At 54.4% G+C, this 27,731-nt stretch overlaps 1 protein-coding gene and 1 long non-coding RNA gene across 10 annotated transcripts; one reads left to right on the top strand and one right to left on the bottom strand.

Annotated features, from left to right (window-relative positions):
* MSI1 (musashi RNA binding protein 1) lies at nt 1-22,697 on the bottom strand. 5 transcript variants are annotated; one of them, XM_082699711.1, is made up of 15 exons: nt 22,564-22,697; nt 22,354-22,394; nt 21,711-21,792; nt 21,528-21,612; nt 18,615-18,656; nt 16,944-17,036; nt 13,323-13,371; nt 12,010-12,092; nt 11,422-11,539; nt 8,731-8,811; nt 7,360-7,416; nt 4,356-4,424; nt 3,396-3,583; nt 2,904-2,967; nt 1-1,809 (listed from the first exon to the last, which is right to left on the bottom strand). In XM_082699711.1, exons 1-14 carry the CDS (start codon nt 22,620-22,622, stop codon nt 2,926-2,928), a joined length of 1,089 nt encoding a protein of 362 aa, XP_082555837.1. In that variant the 5' UTR covers nt 22,623-22,697; the 3' UTR covers nt 1-1,809; nt 2,904-2,925. The 5 variants fall into 5 exon arrangements, with proteins under 5 accessions (XP_082555837.1, XP_082555838.1, XP_082555839.1 ...); XM_082699712.1 differs by having other exon boundaries at nt 3,396-3,550; XM_082699713.1 differs by lacking the exon at nt 7,360-7,416.
* Nucleotides 22,698-22,891: 194 nt separating this feature from the next.
* Nucleotides 22,892-26,004, top strand: LOC309848305. Of its 5 annotated transcripts, none has more exons than XR_014302946.1 (5): nt 22,892-23,054; nt 23,573-23,652; nt 23,748-24,489; nt 25,415-25,493; nt 25,874-26,004. It is a non-coding gene; the product is annotated as an uncharacterized lncRNA (long non-coding RNA). The 5 variants fall into 5 exon arrangements; XR_014302947.1 differs by having other exon boundaries at nt 25,316-25,493; XR_014302948.1 differs by having other exon boundaries at nt 25,316-25,493; nt 25,820-26,004.
* The last annotated feature ends 1,727 nt before the right edge of the window (nt 26,005-27,731 follow it).

Below are 27,731 nucleotides of genomic sequence, written 5' to 3'. Positions count from 1 at the left end.
ACCGTTTTCAAATAATTTATTAGGAATTTAAAACTGAAAATAAAACCTGGAAAAAGAAGTTACAGATGTGGAGAGAAGAGACACCGGAGGGTGGTAACTTGCTGGCTTCAAAACACCGTGTAACATCTTTTTAAAAAAATTCCCCAAACAAATCAGAAAACGGAATTCCAGGGCCCTGAGCCCATGGGGGGCCCAGAGGGGGTGGGATGGGGTCACAAGGGAGGAGAAGGAAGCTGAGTCTCTGATGACTCAGCTCAAACGTGTAGAAAATTAAAAATAAAAACCAATAAAATGCAGCTTCTCTTTTATTAGGAAACATTAAAAAAAAAAAAAAAACCCAAAAACAAAACCACGAACAGCCGCGCATCTCAGTAACAAAGATTATTGCTTTGTGTTCTCAGGGCTAATAGGTTAAGCACCTCACACAGACAATTAACTCTCCAAAGGGGGTTTTCAGGGATGGGAACTATGACGGGGAAGAGAACTTAGGTCCCCAGCCTCAGACCTGGGAGAGAGGGACACAGAGAGAGGGACAACAACAGGCAGGTAGGCCTCAGCCCTGCAGGGCCAGCCAGGTCACTCACTGTTCATGAAGAGTCAGACCCTGAGCCTCTTTTTCCTTTGAAGGGGACTTGGGGGGGCTCGGGCTGCCAAGGGGCTCTGGCCATGGGACCATCCTGGTGGGAAACTTCAGTGAGAAAATGTGGGGGTTCCCTGAGAAGCCCTTTGCTATCCCCTGGGTTCCACCCCTTCCCAAAGTGCCCCCTAGATGCCTGCTCATGGGGGGGGGGGCTCAGAGCAAAAACCATGAAGGCCTTACCTAGCTAGGGGGCAGAGGGAGACCTTTGGAGAGTTAATTCCTTTCCAGCAGTGGCTCCGGGCGAGCCCTTCTCTTTCCTCACCCCTTGCCCCCACGCTGGGTTTTTGGGGTGAGCAGGCCCAAGGCCTTGACCCCTAGGGCCTGAGTGAGCGGGCTTGCCTTGGCCACAGTTGAGGCCTGCAAGCTTACAGTAACGGTGTCTGAGGAGGAGACAGAAACACAGGGGGAGACCTTTGCCAGGTGGGGTGAGGCAATGCCCTCACCCCCAAGGGGTCTTAAGAGAGGGGTAGGGGCTTCACCTCACAGTATTTACATATGATACAGGACGGGATGGTTCCAGGGGCTTGGCCTGGCCCACACAACCCTGTCCTCCTTTCCAGGGCTGGAGGGAGGTGGCCAGGGGCCCACACCCACATAGACATTTTGTTCTCAGCTGGTGGGGGGGCACCTGGCCCCTTGCCCCCTGCGGCCTGGGGCTTCACATTCACAAACCTAGAAATAGTTTAAAAAACGGTTTCTTAAAAAAAAAAAAAAAAAAAAAAAAGTAAAGAGAAGAGGGGAAACCAGAATAAAAAACAAGCATAGGGCTTGCGGCCTATAGCAGACCCCCTCCGCCCTCACTCTAGCTATGCACAAATACAAAAGCCTTCTTGGGGGGTGAGGGTCCTATGGGGGCGCGGCAGGAAGGGAGGGGGCACAGACCTGAGAGGGGAGAACCAAGGGGGTGGGGGGCAACCGGCTAATCCAAAATAAATAAAAGCGGGCAGGAGGGGCAGGTGGGGTAGGGGAGCCAAGGGCGGAAGAGAGGGAGGTTAGTAGGGGAGCCAGACGCTGTCCGGGGGCAGCAGGGCAGGGGCCGGGCCCAGGGAGTGGGGGGCAGGCAGTAGCGGTCCGAGTCGCTGCGGGGGGAGGGGGCGGCGGCTGCGGCTGAGGTGTCCCCGCCCCCTCGCTGGCTCACTGTGGTCCTCAGTCAGCTGCAGGCTGGGGCGCTGGAACACAGCAGGAGGTTAGGGGGAAGCAGGGCGGCTACCTGTCTCCGCCCCCCGCCTCTCTTAGGGGCTCCTGGAACGCAGGCAGCCTCTCCTAGCAGAGCTCTGTTCACACACTTCTCAGGCTCTGTTCCCTGTGAGGAATGCCCTTTCCCTAGATTTTTGCATGACTGGATTTATTCAAGTGGCGCCCTCTCGCCTTCTCGGAGGCACTTTCTCTGAACCTCTAATCTCAAGCAGCCTCTTCACACGTAATTTGGAAGTTCATCATTGGTCCACTTGATTTTTGTCTGTAGCATAAGAGGGGCCTTTTCTGTCTCCTACATCCCTCTTTCCTGAAACAGTGTTCCACTAACGGTCGTTGGAATCAATGCAGGAAGGAACAAACAAAATGCCCCAGGTTCACCCAGGATCCCCCTGTGACCATGTGTACAGACTTCTCGCTCTCTCTCTCTCTGGACATGCATGTATGCTGACAGTATCCCGTTTTCATGGCTGTGTAATATGCCGGTGTATGCATATGCTGACTTATTACCCACTCTCCCTTTGATGGACATTTCAGTGTTTTGCAGTTTTTAAATTTTTAAAAAAATTTTATTTAAGTAATCTCTACACCCAACATGGGGCTTGAACTCAAGACCCTGAGATGAAGAATCACACCCTCTTCCAACTGAGCCAGCCAGGTACACCGATTTTTTGCAGTTTTTAAAATAAATGCCTAGAAGTGGACTCGCTGGGTCAAGGGCATGAATGTTTAACATCTGGATAAACAGTGCCAGTCTGCCCTTTGGAAACCCTGAGACAAGTTACCTGTTGCTTCCCCTACACCCTCATCAATGTTGGGCATTAGGTATCTTAAAAAAAAATCTTTGACAGGTGGCATGGACTGTCTTAGTGGTTTTCATTTACATTTTTTATGTAGCAGGCTGAGCAGCTTTTCAGGTTCATTGACCACTGAGGTCATGTAAGTTCTGTCTCCGCCCTGCACCATGGGCTCCATAAAGGTGGGGACAAGGTGTGCGGGCCAGACGGCGCTGCCGGGTGCCAGCCTCCCCAGTGCCACCCCCACCCCAGACCCTGGCCCACCTCCTCACCTCCTGCCACCTGTTTCCTGCTTCAGTGGTACCCATTGGTGAAAGCTGTGGCAATCAAGGGGCCCTGGGGAGAAAAGAATTTGAATCCTAGAATTCCTAGGGATGCAGAGAAGGCCCAGGGGCTCCTTTCTTCTGAGGAACACCGAGGGTGAGGCCCAGACCCTTGTCTAGCCCTGCCATACTGCCCCCCCTGCAGACGCAGGAGAAGACACTCTAGGGTAGGGCTTGGGATCTGCGTATTACCAGTACCCTGGTTAAAATGAGGGCACCCCTGAGCTAGAATCTAGCCTCCATGTGGCCAGAGACAGTGAGCCTGCGTGATATCCCCAGAGCCCACCTCATGCCTGGCCCACGGATTGAATGATGACCCCACTGTTCCCCCTTGGTGACCGTCTCTTTCCATCCATCCTCCCTCAGCCCCCTTCTGCCCCTGCAGACAGACAAAACCTCTGCCTCCTCCAACTTGTGAGTCTTCCAGGACTGGCCACTCACCCCAAGACTGTGGCCAAAGCCGGTGCTGGGGGCGGGGCTAGCAGCGCTGATGTAACTGCTGACCCCTGAGTCCTGGTTGGCTGCCCCATAGAGCTCGGCCATGGGGCCAGGGCTTGTGGTCCCCAGGAAGCCCCCTGTGCGGCTGGGAGTTGAACCTGGAGGGGGAGCCATCGTCCAGGGGTGAGAGCCTGGCAACCCAGAAAGAAGACGGTGATAGCCCCGGCGCCCACTGCTGCCCCACAACATCTCCCCTCCCCCGGCCGCAAACAAAACCTATTCCACCCACTTAACATGACCTTGAGCCTTCCCTCTCCCTTACCCCTACATCCCAGCGGGACAGTGGGTCCACTCCCTGGAGGTCTCCCCAGGTCCATCCACTGCCACCAGCTCGTCTGTCCACTTTGTCGCCTCCCTGTTGACCTCCAGGCCTCCCCTCCTGAGCCCCTGCTAACTTCCCCCATCTGGCAGCCCAGTGCATTTTCCCCAAATTGACATCGCTCCGCTGCTTCAATGTTCTGTGTCTCCCAGGACCTGGTTCCTCCTGCTCGTCCTCCACATGCCCTGATCCTGTACTCCCCCCAGGCTAACTGGCCTCTGCGTGGGACACTTTTCTTCCACTTTGCCTTCAAGTTGGAAGTTAAGGGGTGTGTCCTTCTGGAAGCCTTCCTGAGAGGCTCTGGCTATGAGCACCTCTGGTACCAGGCTCCCTCCAGCAGAGCAGGCTTGTCCTTCAGAATGCCTGCCTCTGTCACACCTGATGCCCCCACCAGCCTGTAAGCTCTGGAGGACAGGAGCCTCCTTCCTGGCTGGCTCGCCAGGTGCTCTGTTAATACTTGGGGAGCAAAGGAATAAATAAATAAGTCCTTCTGAAAAAGGGTGGCAGTAGCTACCTCCTCTCCCCTCTAGACTTCTCTGCCCTGAACACCTCTCCTCTGCTTCCTGCACCCCAGAAGTCCTCACCTGTCCCTCGAACCACAGCTGCCGCCGCCGCCGCTGCCGCCATTGGTCCGTAAGCAGTGAGAGGAATGGCTGAAAGGAAAGGTATGGGCACTTCAGTGTGCTGGGTGAGGGGACTGGAGTGGACAACGGAGGCCCCCTCTGGGCAGCGAGGCATCCGCATCGAGGCAGAAGGCACTCCCTTAGGGCACCAGCTGTGCCTTGACCCACAGAATGGGTGGAGAAAGGTAGGAGAGTGGACAGCTTCCTAGCAACGGACTCAACCTCAGTTTTCTCCCACCCCCAAACTCAAGTGACACACCTGAACAACACAAGGTGGGGAGTGGGGCACCCCACCCTGAGCTGCTCTGAGCGATGTCCCCTTTTCTAGAGAGTGCCGTTGGCCAGATGGGACCACCTAGCCCAGAGGCCCCCAGGAGGTGATGGCCAGCAACCCAACCCCAGGCGACCGCAGCCAGTGGCTGACTGACATGGGGTATGAGAAGCCAGGCCTGTTGCCTCAAGGTGGGGCCAATACTGAGATGCAGTGCCGGTCTCAGAGCTACCGGTGGGATCGGGAGGAAGCCAGACTCCAGTCCAGGCCACAGTTGGGCTTCAGCCCTTCTGCCTCTCCTGTTTCACTCACTGTCCTTCTCCTGAGGCCGCACCCTTGGTAAATTATATGCACCCAATTCCCCGCCTCAGGGCTCCCCTCTGTTTCCCGAGAAAACGACCACTATCTCCCCCAAGTTCCCCTAGCTCCTTTTCTTGGTTCCCTTCTTCAGATACAGATACTGCTATATCCTTGTTTGCTGTCCACCTCCATGGCGCCCAGCACCCTGTCTTACACATAGTAGGTGTTTAATAAATGCTGAAGGAGTAAAAGGAACCTCTTCTTTTTACCCCTAAGATATCTCTGCACCCAATGGGAGGCTTGAACTCACAACTTGGAGGTCAAGAGTTGCATGCTCTAAGGACTAAACCAGCCTGGCGGCCCTAATAGGCTCCTCTTCTTAAATAAGGGGTTGGCTTGAACCTGGAGCTCCCTGGGGCTGCGGTAGTGGGTGAGCGCCCTCTACCGTCTGGCTCTGCCACTGCAGCCCCTGAGGCCGCACCCCACCCAGAGTCCTGAGTTGGCATTTGCTCTCAGGAATACAGTCTCCCATTCCAAAATGCACCCCGTGGGGCTGTTTTGGTGACCTTGACGCAGAACTGGTACTGGATTGGGGCTAGGGACTCCGGAAATGGCCTCTGAACAGCCTTGGGTCTGGGAGATTAAAGTCTGGGGACAGCATGATTCCTAAACTGTGGAGGAGCCTTGCCTAAGAGCCAATACAATTGGCTCCTCACCCTGACGTCCCCCTTCCTTGGCCACCCTCGCTAAGGCAGCCTCCTGCCCTTGGCCCTAAGGCCTTAGAGCATCTCCCTGTTTTATTTTCCCTGTGGAACTTCTCACCCTCTGCAATTACTTCATTCATTTGTTTGTCTACTTATTTACTGCTGTCTCTCTCCACTGAAATACCAGCGCCAGGAGCCAGGGACCTTGTCCGTCTCATTCATGGCTGAATCCCCACCTGGAAGAGCATCTGGCATGATAAATGTCTCCTGAATGCCTGAAGGAAACACCCACAACCCCTGAAGGCAAGAGAAGAGTCCAAACTCCAGGCCTCCAGGGAAAACCCCCTCCCCTGCACCAACCCAGCCGCTGAGAGGACCTGTCTTCTCTCAGTTCTTTTAAGGGCAGGGGCTGGGCTCTGTCTGGTGCCTGGTTCTTGGTCTGGTTAGACATTTCCACAAAGTCAGCGCAGCCAACCTGAGTAACTGCTTATCACAACTGTAAGGAATTACTCATTTATATAATAAGTATTTGGTTTCCTCTCTAGACTGCACGTCCTGTGAGAGCAGGGCCTGGCTCTGTCTTATCCCTGCCATGCCCCTGGGGCCTGGCTGAGTAACCCACGCAGTAGGTCCTCAGCACAAAGTTCTGAAATGAGGAGAAAAGAAGCCTCCTTCCAACACCCCCATGGCGGGTCAAACCCAACTCTGCTCAGGGAGAGGCTTTTACCACCCGCCACCTGCAGGGCTCTTTACTCCCTCCCGTTTCCTCGCCCCCTAGTTTTCTGCCCCTTTCCCCATTTTGGGGGACCCCCCGAGCACCCCTTGGAAGGAAGGTGTCATCGCAAGCTGCATCCATGCTCACGTCCTCCACACACGGCCAGGTTGGGGGGGAGAGTCTGGGTTGAGGTGGGGGGAGAAGCAGGTTGAACAGAGAAACCCCCTGCAGCCCACCTTAGCTGCACATGCCCCGCCCCTCCTCCCGGACTTGGCCACGCCCCCAGCCCCCAAGCAGGGGCTGTGGGTCCCAAGCAAAAGCTGCAGGGGGAGAGATGGCTCCGGAGGAGGCCAAGCGCGCCTTCAGGCAGCTTGTTCGGAAGCTGCAAACGGGCAGCCTGAGGGCTGGATTTGGCCCTCACAAAGGTTTCATTTGGCCTGCAGTGGTTTAACAATTTCGAATTCGTTGCCAACATCTGAGAACTATTGAAAAATCCATTCAGAAGCAAAAGCTGGGTTTCTGGCTTCCCTCAGAAATTGAGATCTCTGAGTACTAGGTGGGCATCCCCTCCCGGCAAGGGTCAGCTGGCACAGAGTGGAGGCATGCGCACCCCAGTGTGTCCAAGACCCCACCCGGCCCACTCTAGTCTGAGTGTGAGGCCCTGGCGTCTTCACTGCTGAATCCCAGAGTCTAGTCTACTCTGTGCCTGGCACATGGGAGGCGCTAGATAAATATTTGCCAAATAGATGAATGAGTGATTTCTCCTCCATCTGCTGAGCTTGGCCCCATGCCCCACCCTTCAGGGCCATGAGCTACACAGACTGGCCAGGGCCTGGGCAGAGTCTGTTGTCCCCACAGCCAGAGTGCTGCTGGACAGGAGAAAAGGGTCCCACTAGCTTTCCCCAGGGAAGGCCCCTGGGTCCTTCTCTTTCTCCCCGTGTGGCCTATGAGGTATAGGAAATCCGAGCGACTGACCTGTAAGCTCGGGGAGGACTGGGGCGCTCGGGAGAGGGGTCCGCTCTACACGGAATTCTAAAATGAAACGTAAAACAGCTTAGGAAGATCCAGGGGAGGCCCCTGGGGCACGGCCCAGGGAGGACGGGTGAACCCACAGGGACACTGGGTACGGGGAGAGGCCATGCACAGGACCCCAGAACTGGGATGGGGAGAGCACGGTGCCCAGCAGGCAAAGGTGGAGAAGGCAGAGGAGAGACAGAGAGAAAAAGAACAGGCAGAGTTGCCACCTACACCCTGGGCACTGGCCAATGCCAGAGCGACTGTTCTGGTGTTTCTTAAAAGATGTTAAGATTGCACCAAAATGCCAACCAGAATCCTCCTCTTCTCCTGTGTTTGTTTGTTTGTTTGTGGGGAGGAGCTGGCGAGGCAGCACTGATGAAAAACCGTGACCTCAGAGCCTGTCAGGCTCAGGCTGGGTTCCCAGCTCCACATCCTTCTAGATGATGGGTCGTCTTAGCATGGGTCGCTTTGCTCTCTGGGACTGTTTCCTCACCTGTCAGATGAGGACGTCCGTCCCTCCGTTGAGTGTTGTCAGGATTAGACAACATCATGTCGAGGAAGGATGCCAAACTGGAGAGCCCAAAAGGCAAAGGATGCAAGTGCTCAGGGACCCTCTTAAAAAGAAAAAGGCTCCCCCCACCAAAAAAAAAAAAAAAAAAAAAAAAAAACCAGAATGGAAAAAGAAAAAGAAGCATGCAAAAATTTGATGTCTGATATTTCAAAGAAAACAACACTGAAGACCCATCATGGCAAAATTCAAAGCTGTGTTGGGCTTCCTGCCACCTACTCTAAGGTCTAGTGTTATTTTTACTTTTGAATTACAAATAAGGGTGATGATCATCAAGGTTTTGGATTGCTTTTCTGCATTGGGGGGTGGGGCGTGAAGAGTCTTGTGAGCCTTTAGAGGACTCAGCGGAGCACGTGGTCATTGTAAGTGTGACCATAAAAGACACAGCTGGCGTTGGCCCTCAGGGAGGCTTCCACCACAAGTCTGATGCTTTCTTTGGTGGAAGTGGCAACTCAGAATGGCCTGAGGAGGGGAGAAAAGGCAGGATGCAGGCAAAGATCTGCCTGAGAGAGAACCGTGCCATGCAGGACCACGTGGGGGGGGTGTCCCCGGGTGGGGGATTCCCACCTTCTGGGGAGGAGTGGGGGAGGGAACGGGTGGGGAGAGGTGCTTCTTCCTCAGACATGCCCTTCCTTCCAAGCCTCCAGCAGGCAGACCCCTCCTCCCCCAGCCATGCACCCCCAGACACCGCCCTGAGGAGTCAGACTGCCCGGGGAACCGGGGACATGCTGGCAGCAGAGGGACAACCAAGCAGGACTTACCGGGGAACTGGTAGGTGTAGCCAGGGGCGAGGCCTGTGTAACTCCGGCTGGCATAGGTTGTGGCCTGGAAACCGGGGTAACCTGATAGGATGAGGGGGCTAGTGTCAGGGGCCTCACCTAGTGCTGCGATCTTGCTCAGCAGGGAAGGATCTGAGCCACTTTTCCCTCCCCACCTCACAGCACAGATAACAGCCACCTTTATCGAAAACCTTCTGCATGCCAAACCCTGGGCTAAGCCTACTGCATATTTCAATCTCTCCTTAAGCCTCACAGGAATCCTAAGAGGCAGGTACTATCAGGAACCCCATTTTACAGATGGGGAAAACTGAGGCTCAGAGAGGTGCCACACTGGCTGAGAATAGTCCAAACCCTGACCAAGACCCTTGGTGCTCTGGCTCCTGCCTCCCTTCTGTCCTCATCCACACTCTCCTCCAGGCACACTGGCCTCCCTGCTGTTTCTCAAAGCCACCAAGCTCCTTCCACCTTGCACAGGCTATTTCCTCTGCCTGGAACACTCTCCCCCTGCCAGTTTTTCCTGTGACTGTGTCCTTGTCATTGTGCAAGTCCCAGCTCAAATGTCACCTCCTTGGAGAGGTCATTCCACAAGATTCCTCCCTCCAATTTGTTACAATATTTATCAATTTCCCCAGATCACCAACGATAACATTATCTGAACAGGGCTTTGTTGTGGTTGTTGTTGTTTATTTTAAGTAATCTCCACACCCAACACAGAGCTCAATCTCAGGACCAACCCTGAGATCCAGAGTCACACTTTCCTCCAACTAAGCCAGCCAGGAGCGCCTCTCAGGGTTTTTTCAAAGAACTGATTTTCTGTCTTCCCCATCTTTTATTTCTTATCTCCAGGACAAGCCCCTGGTTCCAGCTACATGTATGCAGCTAATATGTAACTGCAGCTTTGCCAGAAAAATCAGAGAGTAATAACAACAAGCAAAGAGAGCAATAATGGTGTCACCGGGATTTGCATTCAGAGCTAACTGGTTCCAAGTCTCTTAACCCCTCTTCCCTTCTTTGTCATTTTTAAAATGGGGCAAAACCAGCTAATGAATCACCTTGAAAAGAAAACGGGTCTCAGTGTTCCCGACCGAAGGAGGCTAACGAGACAAGACAACTGAATGCAATATTGGAATCTAGCCCGGATCCGATCTGGGGGCAAAAACACGCTATAAAGAACATAATACTGGGCCAACTGATCAAACTGGGGAAACAGATTAAAATATTGGAAAAACATAAATGTATGAAGTGGATTATTATCATGTGGCTTCATGGACGAAAGACCCCTAATCTTAGGAAATAACACATTGAAGTATTTACAGGCTAAGGGCCATAATGCATGTAATTTAAGCTCAGATGATTCAGTGGAAAACCACCAGTATATTATGTATGTGTGTCTATACATTTATATATACACACATATATACGCATACAGAGAGAGCAATGGGTAAAAGCAAATGGGATATAGTATTAACCATAAGGTACATGAATATTCTTTGTATCACATTTTTGCAACTCTTCTGAAAGTTTGAAATTACTTCCGAATAGAGAGTTAAAAGAAAACTTCAAGCAAAACAGTGCCCTGTGTGGATGCTGCTTTCCTCACCCACTTTATCTGTGATCCCAATCCTGACCCCTAGCCCATGCCATGGCCCCCGTGCCCCCCACCACCACCTCTGAATTCCCAGAGCTCCCCTTCCTCCGTTCCTGGCAAAAAGACTCCTCTACACAGTTCTCTTTCTGTGTGTATGCATCTTGTCTCTCTGGGAGACAGTAAGCTTCCTGGGGCGCCCAGCTCAGACGTCACCCCCCCTCGTTGTGGGCCCCCAGCACTGTTGGCTCCTGCTTACCTTCCAAGGCTCATGGTGCCCTGCACTTACTCCAGGGGGCCTCCCGGACCACCAGATGGGTTTTGGGTGCCTCCTCGGATCTCCCACAGCCTCCCGACACTATGCTATGAACCTACTGACTCCTGCCTCCTGCTTGATGGGAAAGCCCAGGAGGTCAGGGCCTGCGTCTCAGAAACTGCTCAGTGGGTATCAGTTGAGTGAACAAGAAGCAGCTGCTTTCTTTTTGCCTTCCCCAAAGTCTCTGGGTCTTTGTAAATGCTCTCCCCTCTGCCTGTAACACTGCACCCTTCCTTTCTCCCCTGACCTTCTGCAACTAGTACCCAACTCAACCCAAAGCCCTCAACTTAAATGGAACTTTCTTTCTGGCTTCTCCAAACCTCCATCCCAGTTCCCTATGCCCATGCCCTCTGCGCCCCCTAAACTCCATCCAACCCTATTTATTCATATTCTTACTTGTTTTCCCTGCCAGACCACAAAGCTCCAAGGAAAGTCACTGCTCTCTTTGCCGGCACACTGCTCTGCATTTTATAGTTGCTCAATCACTATGAGTTGGATGGATGGATGGATGAACAAGTGGACAGATGGACAGAAGGATCGAAGAAGGAGCAGCTGGGGCCATATTCTGGCTACCGCCAGAGGGCAGCACCCCACAACCAAATCGCCCCACCCTGGGTGGGCTGGGAAGCTTGAGCTCCTCAGACCCCACTCCCACCCAGGGACTCACGCAGGAGGGCAGCCCACAGAAGAGAGGCAACACCTACGCAGCCCCTGGGAGCCCTGGGAGCAGTTCCGGGTAGGAAGTAGCCACAGGTGCAGGCCTAGCACATACCCAGCATGCCGATGCCCAGCATGAAGGCGTCCATCCCATAGGGCATGACTCGAGACCTCCCCCGGGCTGAGCCCGTTGGTGACATCACCTCTTTTGGCTGAGCTTTCTTACATTCCACCTGCAATGAGACCTGAGGGTTAGTCCCGCCTCCAGACAGCAGGGTCGCAGACCCTCTGGTTCCCTAGCAGGCCTCCTGTCTGTTAGGTTCGTAGATACTATTCATGGAGTGCTTGCTGGGTGCCAGAGATTACGTAAATGGTTTTGCAGGCCGTATGTAGTGGCTGACACCAAACCCGTGAGGGGGGTACTACGGGCACAGATGTGGAAAAGGGCTCTAAGCAGGAGGTCATCTGCCTAAGGAAGAGACTGGCAAGTGGTAGAGTGAGAAAGGTTAATCGGGCCTCTCTGCCTCCACCAGCCATGTTTTATAACCACAAGGAGACACAGGCTCCAGTGTCCAGATCTTCAAGGGGTAGGAGAACCCGGCTCTGCCCAAGGACTGTGATGCCCTTGTGCCTGCCTCTAGAACCTCTGAGAACCCCCTGCCCCGTCTCTCTCTGCACCTCTACCCGTCCGGTCCCCCCTCACCATTTTGTTGTTGATTTCATGGAAGTGGATTTCGCACACTTTCTCCACGATGTCCTCACTCTCAAACGTGACAAACCCGAACCCTACAGGACAAAGGTGGGGACAAAAACCAGGGTTTATGGTCAAAACCCAGCCCCTAGTGATACCACACCAGCACTTCTCTCTTACAGGCCAGTGCCTGAGAGTTAACAAAAGCCTCTGCCCACAGCCTGGGAACCTTTCAACTCCCTGCCTCCTGAGGCAGGGTTTCTAGCCCCTGCATTACAGATATGAAAGCCAAGGCTCAGGGAAGTGAAGTGACTTGTTCAAGGTCACACAGCAAATTAGAAAGCATTACAGCCATCATGAAAATACACTCAACGTGCCTTTTCTCCTTCTCAGGTGCTTTCCAAAGGAAGGAAGAGCACACGCAAACACTTATGTACATTTACACAGAAGCGTAAACACACAAACCTATATTTGTACACGGTCACATATATGTATGACAGATACCCATACACGCGTGCACATGCACACACGCGTGCGCGCGCACACACACACACACCTGGGGACCCATATATCATACAGATACCTGGCAGCACTCACAAAGGCCCCCTCTACACGTGAAGAGTTACCCTGACACACCAAACACATACAAATATTCAAACACAGATACCGTTGCACGCACAGATACAAATACACACATACATACACACCTACCCACCCCAGCACATACCCCAATCCCCAAACAGGCTAATACACCCTGAAGCAACTGGAGAAACAAACCATGTCCTCCGGGGTGTGCCCCAGGGGTTGGAATGGGATTTCTCAGAAGGCAAGGCCCCTGGGAGAAAAACAACCAGGCAGTGCACACTGTGGCCCAGATGCTCACAGGTTCAGGGGCAAGGGGGTTGGGGGCTGGGCTCAGCCCGCTGGTGGGGGTGGAACGCAGGAGCAGACTGCTGGAGGCTGTGTAGTCAGCCTGACCTTGGGGCGCCTGGCCTAAGCTCTGGTTACCAGGGACAAGGTAAAGCCCCAGCAGACACAAGCTGGGCAGACAGAGGCTGGGCTGGGGGTGGGGGGGTGTGGGGAGGGCTCGGTTTGGAAGGGGGAGGTTGCTCCTCTGCTCCTCTCGGGTGTCTGCAATTGGGCGAGTTTCTAGCACAGGAAACGGCGGGACAAAAGCCTTCTGTAAGACCAGGCCCCAGAGAGGATGCAGATCCTTGGGGATAGGATGTCAGGAGGCAAGATGAAAGGGCAGCTGTGACCTGCAGCCCCCTGACTGACCACAGGCCCCCAGCCTGGCCTGGGGAGGGGGAGGGCGCCACACTCACCTCGGTGCCGATTGGTGGTTTTGTCAAACATCAACATGGCATCGTCCACCTGAAACAGAGCCTGCCATGGTGGACCCACAAGAGACCAGGGTACCCCCCACAAGCCGAAGCAGGGGCTCCCACACCCATGTGCCTCTCGTGCAGGCTAGGCTTTCGCTTTGAACCTGCTCCCAGTGCAGGGGAGGACTTTCCAACCGCTACCCCACCTGGATGCCAAGGCACCGCCCAACCAACCACCAGATTCTCAATGGACAAGCCTGCAAATATGAAGCACCAAATACGTGCCTGCCACTTGGCCCCATCATCCTCTCTACAGTCCCGGCAATGTAAGAACCTCGTTCTGTAGATAAGGAAATGGGCTCAGAGAGGTAGAGTCACCCACCAAGGTCACACAGCAAATCCTAGACCAAGCCTGGGAGGAGGAGGAGGCACGGAGTGGGTGCTAAAGAAGGAAATATGGGAGCAAGATAGAAACGGGGCAATGAAAGCCTCTTCCCTTTCTGCAAAAGGCCAGGAGGACAGCAGCCACTCCAGCCAGACTTGACTCCCCTCTGCTGGTACAGATCTTTTCCTCTAATTGAGGTTTCCTTTTGCTAGAGGCTGTAATTAAAGCAAGTAGAGTTCAGTGCCTGGACTGCTTGCCTCCCACTGACTGGGGGAGGGGCAGGGGCTGAGGAAGGGGAGTGGGCTACATGATTCCCCCTCCCTCGCACCCCAGTCTTCTCTTCTTGCTACTCCCTCAAGCCACCCCCTTGGATACATGGACAGCAGAAGGCTTTAGCTTCCCTCCTGCAGTCTCATTTCTTTCCCTTTGCCTACAGCTGGTACTTCCTCCTTGTCCTCTTAATTCTTCAGCCAATGTCAGCCACCTCATGGGGTTAAGCTAAGGTCTGATTTGTCCTTGGTGGAAATCAAGGGCTGTTTCTGTACCCTGCCCATCCCCATCCCTCCACCCCCCCAACACACACATCCCATTTTAGCTGCTGACCCTCCCCCAAATGGTCAGACACCCAAGGAATGAAGGAAAAGTTCCTGAAGCCATTGGGTACAGCCTCTCCTCCACTCTCCTTGGCTCTCTTTCCAGCCTGTTATCTACTTCATTAAAGTGGAGAAGGCAGCCTCTGAACAGGGTGGTCCTCCAGCTCTCCTGAGGCGCCAAGCAGCACCAGGTCTCTGACGCTGCCCTGGGAGACCCAGGACTAAGCCAGGAGGCAGCGGGGTCCCTGGAGGATCTCAGAGGGAAATGACACCTCCCCTCCCCAAGGAGCTTCCTGCTCCAGAGTAGCCCTGCCACTCTCATCCTTATGGACCCATTCTGCGTCTAATTCCAAATCAGCTAGACCGGCCAAACTGGACAGAAACTTTGGGCTCCGCACATCTTTCCCTCCCTCTTGTTTTAACAATGGAAAAGAGAAATCCAGAAATCCAGTTGTGATAAAAATACAGGCTGCAAGTAGGACAGACTGGAAATGGAATCCAAGATCACGCATTTGCTGGTTGGGTAACCTTGGGCTAGGTTTCCTCATCTGTAAAATGGGTGTAACAGTGTTTATCAATTGTATAGAGGAGATAAATGACATAGCACCTGTAACACGAACTCACATTACCTGGGATACAGTAAGTGCTTAATAAGTAATAGCTATTATGACTTTTATTAGGGAGGGGCTTACCCACAGTCACATGGGGGAAAGAGAATGAACAGCCCAATACCCCTTGCTCTTGAAGGTTCCTCAGGGAACCTGGGCGCTATGGTGATGGCCATCCTATCTAGCACCTTGACTTGTACTCAGTAATTATTTTTGAAATAATGAATAAAAGCCACACCCACTTCCTTAATCCTATATAGCTCCAGTTTCCTGCCTGACCCACAGAGTGCTTCAGCCCAAATCCACAGCCCTTCTGGCCTTCCTTCACCCAACCATCCAAATGCACCATTCCTGGCCACCCAGATCCTTCAATCCCGGCCTTGGCTGGACAGACCCCTATCGAGGCAGTGGGGTTGAGGCCAGGGCAAGGAGCAAGGAAAGTGGCTGGGGGTCCAGGGGACCCCCACTGGTGTCCCCTCCTGGGGCCAGCTGAGGGGAGGGAGGCTCCCAGCCCAGTGTCCTTAATAGGCTTTGGTCTCCATGGGAACCCGGGGGCAGGGGGGCTCCGGCAGGGGGAGGGGAGGCGGCCAGGGCCTGCTGACCAGTGGGAGCCGCCAAGTTCGGCGGCCGCTAAGCCTGAGTGGCAGCCATGGCGGCTGACCATTGTTCCCCCCTCGGCGGCGGCCCCTCGATCCGGGCGGGGGGCCCCCCGCCGCGGGGCCCTTGGCATTCCCGGCTGTCCCCCTCGCTCCCTGGCAGCCTATTCTCCGGCTCCCCCTGGCCTCCCCGGGCCGGTTTCACATGCCAACGCCGATTTAGGCCCGAACAAAAGACGCGGCCGCTGACGGCTTCTCCTGGGGCCCGGTTGCCATGGCAACGCCGGCCCCGGGGGCAGGCGGCCTCCAATCACAGCTGCTGGATCAGATTAGTGCGAGCTCTAATGCTCGGCGCTCAGACACAAAGACACCCCGCCGGAGCCGAGCGGGCCTGCTGCTTCCCAGGAGCGCCCTTCCCTCTGGGGCCGAGACCGCCGACCTGCCCTCCGTCCTGTACCCGGGTCCCCACGGAGGCGCCTGAGCCTAGGCCTCTGGCCCCCACGCCGCCTGCAGCCGCTGGCCAAGGGACCTCCCACCCTCTCCTCTTCTCCCCTAGAGACAGGGCCCTGGAAACCCACCCAGTCCCCAGCTCACATCCCATTCCCAAGGCTGCCGCCCTTGGCCTAGCAGGCAACTGAAAACGCCTCGATGGGCAGGTAGAGACGAAGCCTGTAGACTGTCTCACGTTATGGAAGACCAGGGACATTAAGCATAGCAGCCCTCCTTCACCACCAGTCTTAAAACCTGGCCCCCTCTTTGCCATATCCCCATGGGGCCTTGATGCTCCCATCACTCACCTTTCTGGGGACACCCTATTGTCTGACGATGCCACATCTCCTTCGTAAACTAAACGGTCCAGAAATTTAAGCTCAATGCACTTCAGAGCTGAGAGCCAATCTGCTGGGCCTGATCAGGAATTTAGGGTGCTCTCCTCAGTGACCCCCCTCAAATAGCTAGGGAATCAGCACCTCCCCCCAGCTCCCACCTGTGCAAGCAGGGTGCTGAGTGCAATGGGGAATCATATTTATTGCCTCCTTATCATCCTCACCAGGAAGAAGTGGGGGAAAGTGCAACCGCCCATGGCCTGGACAGGTGCAAACTCCCAGGAGGCTAAGGGGTGACTAGATTGAACTGGCTAGGGGAGAGCGGCCTCCCTTGGGAGAATGAAGATAAGCAAGAGAAAAACACAGGAGAAGGGCAACAACAGGGACAGCTACTGTGTGACTTCTCTCCCTGGGGCTGTGTCCAGAGGCTGGGGCCCATAGACAGGACAGGAGCCTGGCCTCACCCACAAAAGGACCCAGTCCCCTTTTCACCTTTTTTTTTTTTTTGCAAGAATTGGAATGACCTGGCTGGACTCTGCCTGGTACTGACTGATTCTGCAGGGCTTCCATTGCCCATGAAAGCACCCCCAGCAAGCACCCCCGGTTTTGACCCACCTTCCCGAACTGTTCAAAATACTGCTTCACGTCCTCCACCGTGGTGTTCACTGACAGCCCCCCCACAAAGATCTTCTTCGTTCGAGTCACCATCTGTTAAGGGGAGGGAATGAGAAAGTGGGCATCTGAGTCCTGTGGCCTACTGCCACCAGCAGGGGCTCGAGCCCTCCTGCCAGGGCACCAGCTGACAAGCTCTCTGTGGCCCTAGCTACTCAGAACCACCCCCCCCACCAAGCTACCCCATGGACCCCCGCCTCTAGGCCTGTCACGGGCAGCTGTGCACCCCACACGCTGGCTGGCTTGAGTGTGCCTCCCTCCTGCCTCCATCCCTGGGGTCTGTGTAGGGGAAAATGCCTTCCATAAGGACCAATGCAGGAAAGGGGGCGGGTTAGTGACCCAGACCTATAATGTAACTCAGAGACCCCTACCAGCACCCCTGAGAGAGACCGAAGCCCATCACAGGGCTACCCTGAACTCAACGCCGACATTTTCCTCCTCAACCTCCTCCCAAACCAACCTCTGGCAGCCCTGTGGCCCCAGCCCCGTTTTAGGAAGAACACATGGTCCTAATTACCCCAGGAGCGCATGGCTAATCCACAGCAATTCCCAGCCCCATCCTAACACTAAAGCACCTTCTGTCACCAAACTGCTTAATGGAATTAACCCAATTCCGACCATGTGCTCCCTGGTGCGGCTTCCTTCCAATACCTGCTCCATAATTGCTTTCAGGCCCTCTGCTGGATCCTTCTAGAGATGTCCCCTTCCTGTCTCCTACAACTTGTCCCTCTCCCTTTGCTGTGGCGGGAGCAGGGCACCATGATGGAAGCCACTGGCTCAAGACCTTAAAGCATCCTGGATCCTACCCAATCCCTCGCAAAGGGGGAAAGAGATCTCCTGGAGGAGGACCTAGTCCTAGGACCCGAGTCAGTAGACTCAGGGGTCCTCCGCTCCCTGCTCTGTAATCACCCTTCTTCCTGTCCCCTATATTTAACCATTTAAAAATTAAGATTTGGCTAGTAGCCTTGAGGCCTGGAATAAAATCTCAGACCCCTACCCTGCACCAAAAGTCTTGAATGCTATATAGCTCAACTGCTCAGAATTCACACACACTCAGAAAAACTCACCACCACACTGGAGAAAGAAAACACTGGGAGGGCAGCCACTCACCCAAGTTGAAAGACAACAGGTGACCAACTCCATGCTCCCTTCCCCCTTTGCAAACTGAATACAGCAAACTTGTAGGTAGGAAGGAGACTGGGGGTTAAAGACAGCTCCCCGGCCTGACTCTAGCTCAGCCTCAGGGGGTGTCTGTCCTGGGTTTGACCTCCCCAGGGGCATTGGGTTTAGAGGCTGTGATCTATGAGGTCAGACAGAAGTCGACTCAGGATCTGAAGGGTACTGGCTTCAAATACAGGACAATGAATCCCCCAGAGGGGTTCCTCCTTCTTCGAACACATGCAGCCCCCTCCCAGTTCATCCCAGAGCACAGATGGAAAGAGGCAGGATGTCTTCCATTCACAAAGCCAGGACATTAGGGATATGTATTCCCATCCCAGTCTATTCCAGAAACACTCCCAACAGAGGTTCCAGAAGCATCTCCCATAGACGGGAATGCTAGGGAGACCCCCACCCTGAAGTAGCAGGACTCCTCCCAGACACAGACATACCCACCTTAGGCTGTGCTCGCCGAGGAAAGGCCACCTTGGGATCAATCTGAAAGAGAAGGGAGAGAGGTAAAGGGACCTTGGTTCTCGCACTTCAGATGGGTGAGCACACAGCCTTCAGCCCTGAAGACTTCTCTCATCCCAGGACACAGAGGTGACACAGAGGGGACAGGAATCACCACAGCCTCTAGCCGAAAAGTGAAGTGGTTCAGCATTTAGGCCCTAGTGCCAGGCTGCTGGGTTCAAATCCCACTTACATTTTTTCCCAGCTGTGAGACCCTGGGCAAGTACTTAACCTCTCTGAGCCTCCGGGCCAAGCTCTCCTGCAAAACGGGCAAACAGTAACACCCATCCCAAAGGGTTTATCCCCAGACTCTTTGAGATAATGCTTACAAAGCACTTGACAAGGTGTTTGGCTCACAGCAGGAACCCCAACAAAGTAAGCAAAGTCTTACTCCTTTGAGCACAGGGCCCTTCTCACCTAAATGACTTCACGCAGGTACCTGTCTAGGTGAGGCATGCAATCCAGACTTTGGAAGCCTTGTGGATGAAATACTCTTTGCTTTAAGGTAAGAGTTCATAAATCACCAGGAATGGACTCAGTTCTATTCCCTCAATACCATCGACATCTCACAGCTCTCTGAGGCTGCAAGCGAAAATGCGGCCAGGCTTGGAGTGAATCAGAGTGCAGGTTCTGGTAACGTGCAAGGACATGGGACTTGGACTCCATCAGAAATTCTGGGTTCCAGCCCAAGCCTCTGATTTTGGCAACCTGCCCGTCCCTCTAGCCTCAGTTCCCTCATCTGCAAAGTGGGGGTAATCACACGCACTTTTCCCAGGGGCAGCCATGGGGAATCAAATGAGATAACAGGGGTGAAAGCAGCCCTTTGTGAACTGCCCTTCATTGAGCAAACAAAGGTGCTATTGCCAGCAGGCCACCTTTGCCCTTGGCTGTGAACAACCAAAGGAGAAAAGCAAGATGCACCTGGGTGCTCCTGGGTACTGATAAACAGCAAAAGCCAGGGCAAGAGACATGGTGATCAATGCAGGACCGATGGGGCCCGGTCATTCCAGAGTTTCTTGCCACCCACTTGGGTGGATATCACTCAGAAGTTCACCAGCAAATCGCAGGGAAGGTCTACCTTGTTCCTTCCATTCAAAACTCAGCCTCATTCTAGGCAACTGGCTCTGGCTCCTCTCTGCCTAAATGGCATGAACCAGGGATCGGCCTCCTTGGGCTCTCCCACTAGACCTGCCCACAAAGAAGGAGCCTCTAAAATCCATGCTGGGGCAATGTCTCCTCTCTCCCAAAGTCCCACTGGGCTCCAGGGGAAATCACAACTGCCCATTTCCCTTGTCTGAAGATGTGATTTCGTACCTCTACGGACATTTTCATCCTTCTCTTTCTCCTGGAAGCAGCCTCCCCAGCCACCAGAGCACCTCAGACAGTCCCCCTGCGCAGACCCTGATGGGGAGATGGTACCCAAGCCACGTCCCACAGACCCACGCACACCCGATCCCTGACACACCCCACCTCCACTCTGACTCACAGCTGGTAACATAAATAAAACCCAACAAGTAAATAAAAGGTGAAAGTCAGAACCCAAAATAGACTCCCCACAATAAACCTCCCTCCCACCCACCCCCCACCCAGGCCAGCGAATGCCAAACACAAAGCCCTTGCCTTTTTGAGTCCCAAACCCCAGAAGGATGCCCATCACACCCTCCTCTCCCTCTTCTCTCTTCTCCTTATCAATCTTCCATGACCCCGCCCCCACCCCCCCTCCCAAGCCCCAGTCCCTAAATCTCAGCTTCCTGAGCGCTGCTGAAGCCATCAGTGCATTCTGAGGACAGGGGATGGTAGGAGAACTGGCAGCTTGATGGCAGATAATCACCAAAAACAATAGGCCACTGTCTCTCCATTCCCAGCTTGGGTCACTCACTCTGCGCCAAGAAGATCCTTTCAGAGCCGGCAAAGTTGAGGCCTGCCCTCATTTGCTCATTACTGTGAGCAGGAGTGGGAGCCACTGGGCAGAGATAACAGGAGCTGGGGACAGGCGGTAATTTAGCAAATTCTTGGGCACAACCGGCTATTGTTACAGGTAAACAGGAGCCAGGGACTGACCCAAGCAGGGAGGCCCAGAGCTGGAGGAGAGTGGGGGAGTGTGGAGAGAGATCACACTGTCCCAGCCCCCTGGCCTCCGGTCACCCCATCACAGAGTAACCCCTCCTCTGACTTTCTCCTTTTCCCTCTCCCCTAGAGCAGGGGCCTGGGCCAGCGCCCCCTGGAGGGCCCAAGACACTGGGGAGCAGTGGGACAGCAGTAAAATGTTTTAGGAGTTTGAATGCCAGAAAAGCAGCCTCTCCTCGGATCCAGCCCTCAGAAGGGTTGTTTCCAGGCAAGCTAGTCCCCTTCTCATAAATCCCTTCATGGGCAAAGCAGGTTCCTGTCTTCCACACAAAGCGGGGAGCTCATAGACCAAAAGGGGAGGAGAGGAGAGGGGGACTCAGTGATGCTTTGCTATTGGTTTGGAACGGTGGTGGTGGGGAGTCAAATACTAGAGTCCAGAGAAGCCACGGGGTGGGTCTCTGCAACCCTGACTCACCCAGTCTGGGCTAGGGGAGGGACCTAGCCCCACCCCAAGCTGCTCCGGGAGGCACCAAGATTAGTAGGTACGGGGAGGGGCTGGGGGATGTTAGCATCTCACCGCAGGCCTGGGAGTCTTCTCCTCTCCCCACCCCCCCCCCCCACTCTAGTGACAAAGTTTCGGAGCTTGGTAGCCCTTCTACTCAGAAAACTCCTTCCTTCCTTCCTTCCTTCAGAACCCCATCCAACTGTCCTCTGGGGAGAGTCCTGACCCCCTCTCCTCCGGCGGCCTCCCTCTCCCAAAGGACCCCCGACGCCCGGAGGGCCACTCACTGTTTTGGAGTCGAGCTCGTGCCGCGACTGCGCCAGCACTTTATCCACCCCCGCCTGGTCCATGAAAGTGACGAAGCCGAAACCCCTGCGCGCGGTAGTGAGGGAGAGGCAGATGGTTACAAGGCAGTGAGTGGCGGTGGAGGGGGGCGAGCCGGGAGCAGAAGGAGGGGGTGAGGGGCTCACCTGGATCTCTTGGTCAGAGGGTCCCGCATCACCAGACACTCCTTCACCTCCCCGAACTGGCCGAAGTATTCGCGCAGCCCTTCTGTAACCACACACCGCCTTCGGACCAGCTCGGGGCCCGCGCCCTTCCCCCCTTCCCCCGTCCTTTGCCCCCGGTGACCCCGCCGCGGCCCGGCCGCCCCCGCGCCAAGCAGCCTGCGCACTCTCCACTGCCCCCCCACCCCGTGGCCCTCACCCAGGTCCCGTGGAGCCTTCTGGCGCCCACGGGGGCTCCAGGAAGCCGAGGGCCGAGCTGGGCTGGAGGGGGGACGGCTCCGGCCGGGTTCCCGCCGCTCCGGGAGCCGCCTCACAAAAGTTTGAGCCGCAGGTGCGAGCGGAGTTGGCGCTGCCGCCGGCGGGTCCCGGGGGCCCAGCCCACCCCCCCGATGCCCCCTGAACCCCTCATCTCCTCCCCTCCACCCGCTGGGCCGTGCGCGCTCGCCGATCGCCCTGCGCTCTCGGGGTCCCCGGGCGGGGCGCGAAAGAGGGCGCGGGGGCGCCCGGGGTCAGCAGGGCGCAGGGCCGGGCTGGGGTGTCCAGTTCCGGGGCGCCGGGGGGTCCAGGGTGCCCTGCCTGGCCGGCGGGCGCTCCCGGACTCGCTCACCCTGCGTAGTCTGCCAACTGAGTCCCCCGATGAACATCTTGCTGCGGGAGGAGGAGAGACACAAAGGGCCCGCGTGAGCGCCGGGCGCCAGGGCGCAGGGGGCGCGGGCCCGGGCCCCGGGGAGGCCCGGCCCGACCCGGATCGGCCATGTTGGCGGGGCCGGGGCGGGCGCGGGCCGGGCAGGCCGGGCCGGGCCGGGCCGGGCCGTACCAGGGGTCGTGCGGCGAGTCCGGGGAGGCGAGGCCGGGCTGGGGCGCGTCAGTCTCCATCGGGAGCCGCGGGCGGCGCGGGCAGCGGAGCGGCGGCGGCGGCGGCGGCGGCAGCGCTCGGCGCGGGGCAGATGAGGAGCGCGGCGAAGGGGGCCGGACGGACAGGCCATGCTGCCCCCTCCCCCGACCCCGCTCGGGCGGGCGGGCGGGGACGGCCGAGGGGAGGGCCCGCCGGGGGCCGACCTGCCGGCTCCTCCCCCCGCCGCCCTGCGCGCATAAAGCCCCGCGCTCGCCCGCGCGCCCGGGCGCCCGCGGAGGCGGCGGCGTCCGGACCCCGCTCCCACCGGGCTCTCGGGTCCCCGAGGGCGAGAGAGACCCCGAATCCCGAGGTGGGCCGGGACCAGGGCGCGGCCGCACCCCCCACCCACCCCAGCGCGGGGCCGGGCCGTGGGAACGCCCTCCCGGAATGAAGCGCTTCCCGGTGCCTTCAAGGTAGCTCGGTTCCGGATCGGGGACCCCCTAGTCCTCCCTCTCAGGTCCCCGCTATCCAGAATTTAAGAGCTCCCCAATCTCCCTGGGTCGGGAGGGAGATAGCCCCAGTGCCCCCCTCCAGGCGCCCCGCGTTCCAACTGGTGAAGAGCCCTCCATTCCCCCAGTGGGAATGAGAAGCTGCCCTCAATTTCCTCAGAGCCTGATTCAGGGCTGCCCCTCAGCCGCCCTCAGCCCACTCCCAGTGTCCCATATCCTCTGTATCCAATCTGGGGGACCCTTCCAATGCCTCGCGTCTCGAGTGGGAAGACTCCATCAGCACCCCAGTAGAAACCGTGTCCGTTTCCTGAATCCCTTCTCGGCCCCTGCTGTACTTATTAGCTCCCCCAAATCCCTCCTGTATGGTCTATTGAGGAACCCCCCCCCCCCCATTTCAAGTACGGGTTTCCAGTTTAATGCCACCCGCACCCCCCAGTGTGAGGAGTCTTCACTGTTTCTCGCACTCCTGGCTCACTTGTCAGCCCTACTCAGACTTCTGTTTGGATTCGGGAAAGCCGGTTCCGGACGCTCACCCGTCCTCCCCACCGAGTCTGGGGGAGAGGTCAGTGCCGCTTAGAACCTCCCGTTTCCAGTTTAGAAGGCCGCCGGCTCCGCTGTGCACCTTCCCCTCCGAATGACCCCCCACCTCTTTTGCAGAGTTCTAAGCCCAGCCCCTTCGGATTGGAAGACCCTCACCTCAGCTGCCTCCCCACTGCGTTTGGAGTTAACTTCTCTCAGTCCGCCTCAGTTTGAGACCTACTCCCCAAGAAGGCAAAAGCCTTCACTTCTCGCTTCCTCCTCCCCACACCTCCATCTCCTGAGTCTCCGAAATCCCCCCCCATACTTTTACCCTAGGCTCCTAGGAGCCACCTCGCCCTCCCCCAAAACTCACTCCCTCCAGCCCGGGAACCCTAATATCCATTCTGATCAGCTCCAGGGCTAGAGGCCACCCTCCCTGTCCCCAGCTCATCAGACCCATCTCCTCTCCTCGATTCCCTGGCTGAGACCAGCCAAGAAAGGGTCAAAGCTGGAGGCCAAGAGAGCCACTCCCCCCACACCCCGATCCCTGCTAGGGATCTCATTGCCACAGGAGCCCCTCCCTCCCAACTCACCTCCCACTCCTTCCCCCTTCTCTACCTTAAATCCACCCTATATAACCCAGCGACAACCCTAGATGACAAACCCGTTGCTGCTCACCCTGACATTCATCCTTCAGTCATCTACCTTTTATTAATGTGCACAGCAGCTCTGTGCAGCATAACCCTGACCTCTGGAACGGTGCCCATCCCCCTCTTCTCAATATACCTTCCCCCCCCTCCCCCAAGCCACCCCACATGTAAGAACAGTGAGAGACTCAAGTTAATGGTTTCCTTGGGGACCTTCTGGGAACACTCAGCAGGTATATCCTGCCACCCTGTGCGCATAACACTAGAAACAAACTTGCTTTTTCCTGTTTTTATTGTCCTACTTACCCCACAGCTTCTCAGCATCCCCTGGACTGGGGGTGGGGGAGGGCTCCTCACCCAGGGTATTTCTCACCACCTCACTGCAAACTGGAATATCAGGTGTGTCCTGGGAGTGACACAGATGAGGGTCAGCAGGTAGCGAATCAGTTGTTAGGGAATGGGCTATTGGTAGGTCTAAACTTCAGGTCCCTTGTGGATAAAATGGGCCCAATGGGGAGGTGCGGGGCAGGGGTGGGGGGCAAGTGAGCATTGATTTGTGTGCTGATGATGTTGGACACGTGGCTTGGAGGATAGGAAGCAGGTAAGGGTCGTTAACTTAGAGCCAGTTGAGGCGGCATGAATGGTACATGGAGATAGGATCCACTGATTAGCATTCTCATTCAGGTTTTCAAAAGGGGCAGCATCTCATCTAGTTGTTGTCCCTACCTGGTTTGAGGCACAGTGGACTTATGAACCTGCTACCATAGGTTCATCTCAGCCTAGCTGCTTCAGTCCACTTTCTTCCCAGTAGGGGTAGCCCTCATAGGACAATGCAGCTGTAAATGCATGATCCTTGTAGTAAATTGAGGATCTCAGTGGTATTAAGGAAAAATGATCTTCAGAGCAACCGGCCCAGACTCCAGAATTAGGAGATTAGAGGATGCCATTCCAGCTCTTTCTCTCTCCTACTACACACACCAAGCATCACTCCAAGAAGGAAAGAATAATTTGCTTTATAGTGTAAAAAAAAAAAAAAAAAAAAAAAAAAATCCTTTCCAGAAACCCAAGGGACAAATGACATTATGCCCAAGCACTCTGATGCAAGTTGGTACCTTCATTCTTTCTACAAATATTTATTGAACACCTGCGACCTGCCAGACATCACCTTGAATGCCGTATTCCTAGCACTACCTTTGTGAAACTTGCTTTCTAGAGACAGAAGTCAGCTAACAAACAGGTAAATAGATAGGTAAATAAATAATATGTCAGATGTTCGTACGTGCTGTGGAGACAGGAAGGGGGATAGGGAGGTTAGGAGGCATGGAGAAGAGGTTGATAAGCAATTTTAAATCAGTAAATCTATAGGGAGGGGTGATGTTTTAGCAAAGACTTGTAGGAATGAGGTACATTAATCTACTATTGTGATCCAGAGCTCTCTTTTAAGAAGAATGTCTGCATCTCTTGAGTGCAATAATAATAGATATTCATAATTTGACTTTCATTGCTCTAAAACTGTGGTTCCCAAACCCTAATGTGCATAAAAAATCACCCAGTGATTTTCAGTTGACACAGGATGCCTGGGAGATTTGAAGAATGCATTTTTTTTTTTTTTACAAGCGCCTCTATCAGATGATGCCGATAGCTGAGGTTTTCTCCAGACCACTCTTGAAGAAACATTGCTTTAAAATACACTGAAGAGTCTTCTAGAATGACAACAACAACAAAATTAAAGATTAAATTACAGTCCATGTGGTTTTGGTGTTGAGAGTATTTCACTGTGTTTTCATTCTTTGAAGGAGCAAAGACCCAAGCAAAACCATGGATTACCCAGAACATTCCATGTCTTGTCCATACAGGAGAAGGGAAATTTTATCATAAGCTGATTAGGAGCCAAATATGTATAATCGGTGTGTTTTGCACACTTCCTGTCATTTTGGCTCTAATATTTCTCTGTTTCTGTTTTTGTTTTTGTTTTTCTTCTCCCAAATTTCTGGACTCAACCAGGAGGGGATGGGCCAGGGTAATGAGAGCACGTGACAGGTTGGTCACTGTTTCTGGCTGAGTCAGTCTAGGGATACACCACTAAGCCTTTCGAGCGTCCATGTTTTCTCTCAGTTGCTGCAAGATTTGGGTGCTCTCATGTGTATGAAAGCACCTTGAAAATTCTAAAGCACTATGGAAAGAGAAGGAAGCTCTGTGACTCTGTATTCCTAGGTCCAGTTAATTTGGCCCAGCTCAAATTCAGTTACCTTCAAGATGGTGTGGGACCAGCATAAGGATATACTTGCAGGGACGCCTGGGTGGCTCAGTTGGTTAAGCACCTGCTTTCAACTCAGGTCACAATCCCAGGGTCCTGGGATAGAGTCCCGCATCCCGCTCCTTGCTCAGCGGGGAGCCTGCTTCTCCTCTGCCTGCCACTCCCACTGCTTGTACTCTCTCTAACAAATAAATAAAATATTAAAAAAAAAAAAAGCTATACCTACAGACCAGCAGAAAAGGGGCAACTGGGTGGCTTAGTCATTAAGCATCTGCCTTCGCTCTCAGGTCATGATCCCAGGGTCCTGGGAATTGAGCACCACATCAGGCTCCCTGCTTGGCTGGAAGCCTGCTTCTCCTTCTCCCACTCCCCCTGCTTGTGTTCCCCCTCTCGCTATGTCTCCCTCTGTCAAATAAATAAATAAAATCTTAAAAAAAAAAAAAAAGACCAACAGAATAGAATTGAGAGTCCAGAAATAAACCCTTATGTTCACAATCAACTGATTTTTTTAATTAAGACACCAACACAACTCAATAAAGGAAAATAGCCTTTTCAAGGAATTATGCCGGGACAATTTGATGTCCCTGTGCAAAAGAATTAAATTGTACTTCTACCTCACACCATATACAAAAATCAACTCAAAATGAACTAAAGACCTAAATCTAAGATCCAAATTTATGTTTTAAGATTTTATTTATTTATATGAGAGAGAAAGAGTGAGAGCACAGGCAGGCAGAGGAACAGAGGGAGAGGGAGAAACAGGCTCCCAGTGAGCAGGGAGCATGATGTGCGGCTCTGTCCCAGGACCCTGGGATCATGACCTGAGCTGAGGCAGGCACCTAAGTTTCTGAGCCACCCAGGTGTCCATAAGATATAAAATTATTTAAAAAGATTGATCAGACATCATTAAAATTAAAAACTTTTGTGCTTCAAAGAACACCATGGAGAAAGTGGAAAAACAACATACAGAATAAGAAATTTTTTTGCAAGTCATATATTTGATAAGGAACTTATATAAGAATATCCAAAGAAGCCATATAACTCAAAAATGGAAAAATAAATGTCAATTAAATATGAGCAGAGGAGGGGTGCCTGGGTAGCTCAGTTGGTTAAGCATCTGCCTTCCATTCAGGTCATGGTCCCAGAGTCCTGGGATTGAGCCCTGTGTTGGGCTCCCTGATCAGTGAGGAGCCTGATTCTTCCTCTGCCTGCTGCTCC

The sequence above is a fragment of the Mustela nivalis genome, assembly GCF_964662115.1.
Source record: "Mustela nivalis genome assembly, chromosome: 14".
Lineage (NCBI taxonomy): Eukaryota > Metazoa > Chordata > Mammalia > Carnivora > Mustelidae > Mustela > Mustela nivalis.
This window is presented reverse-complemented; position numbering and strand designations above follow the sequence as displayed.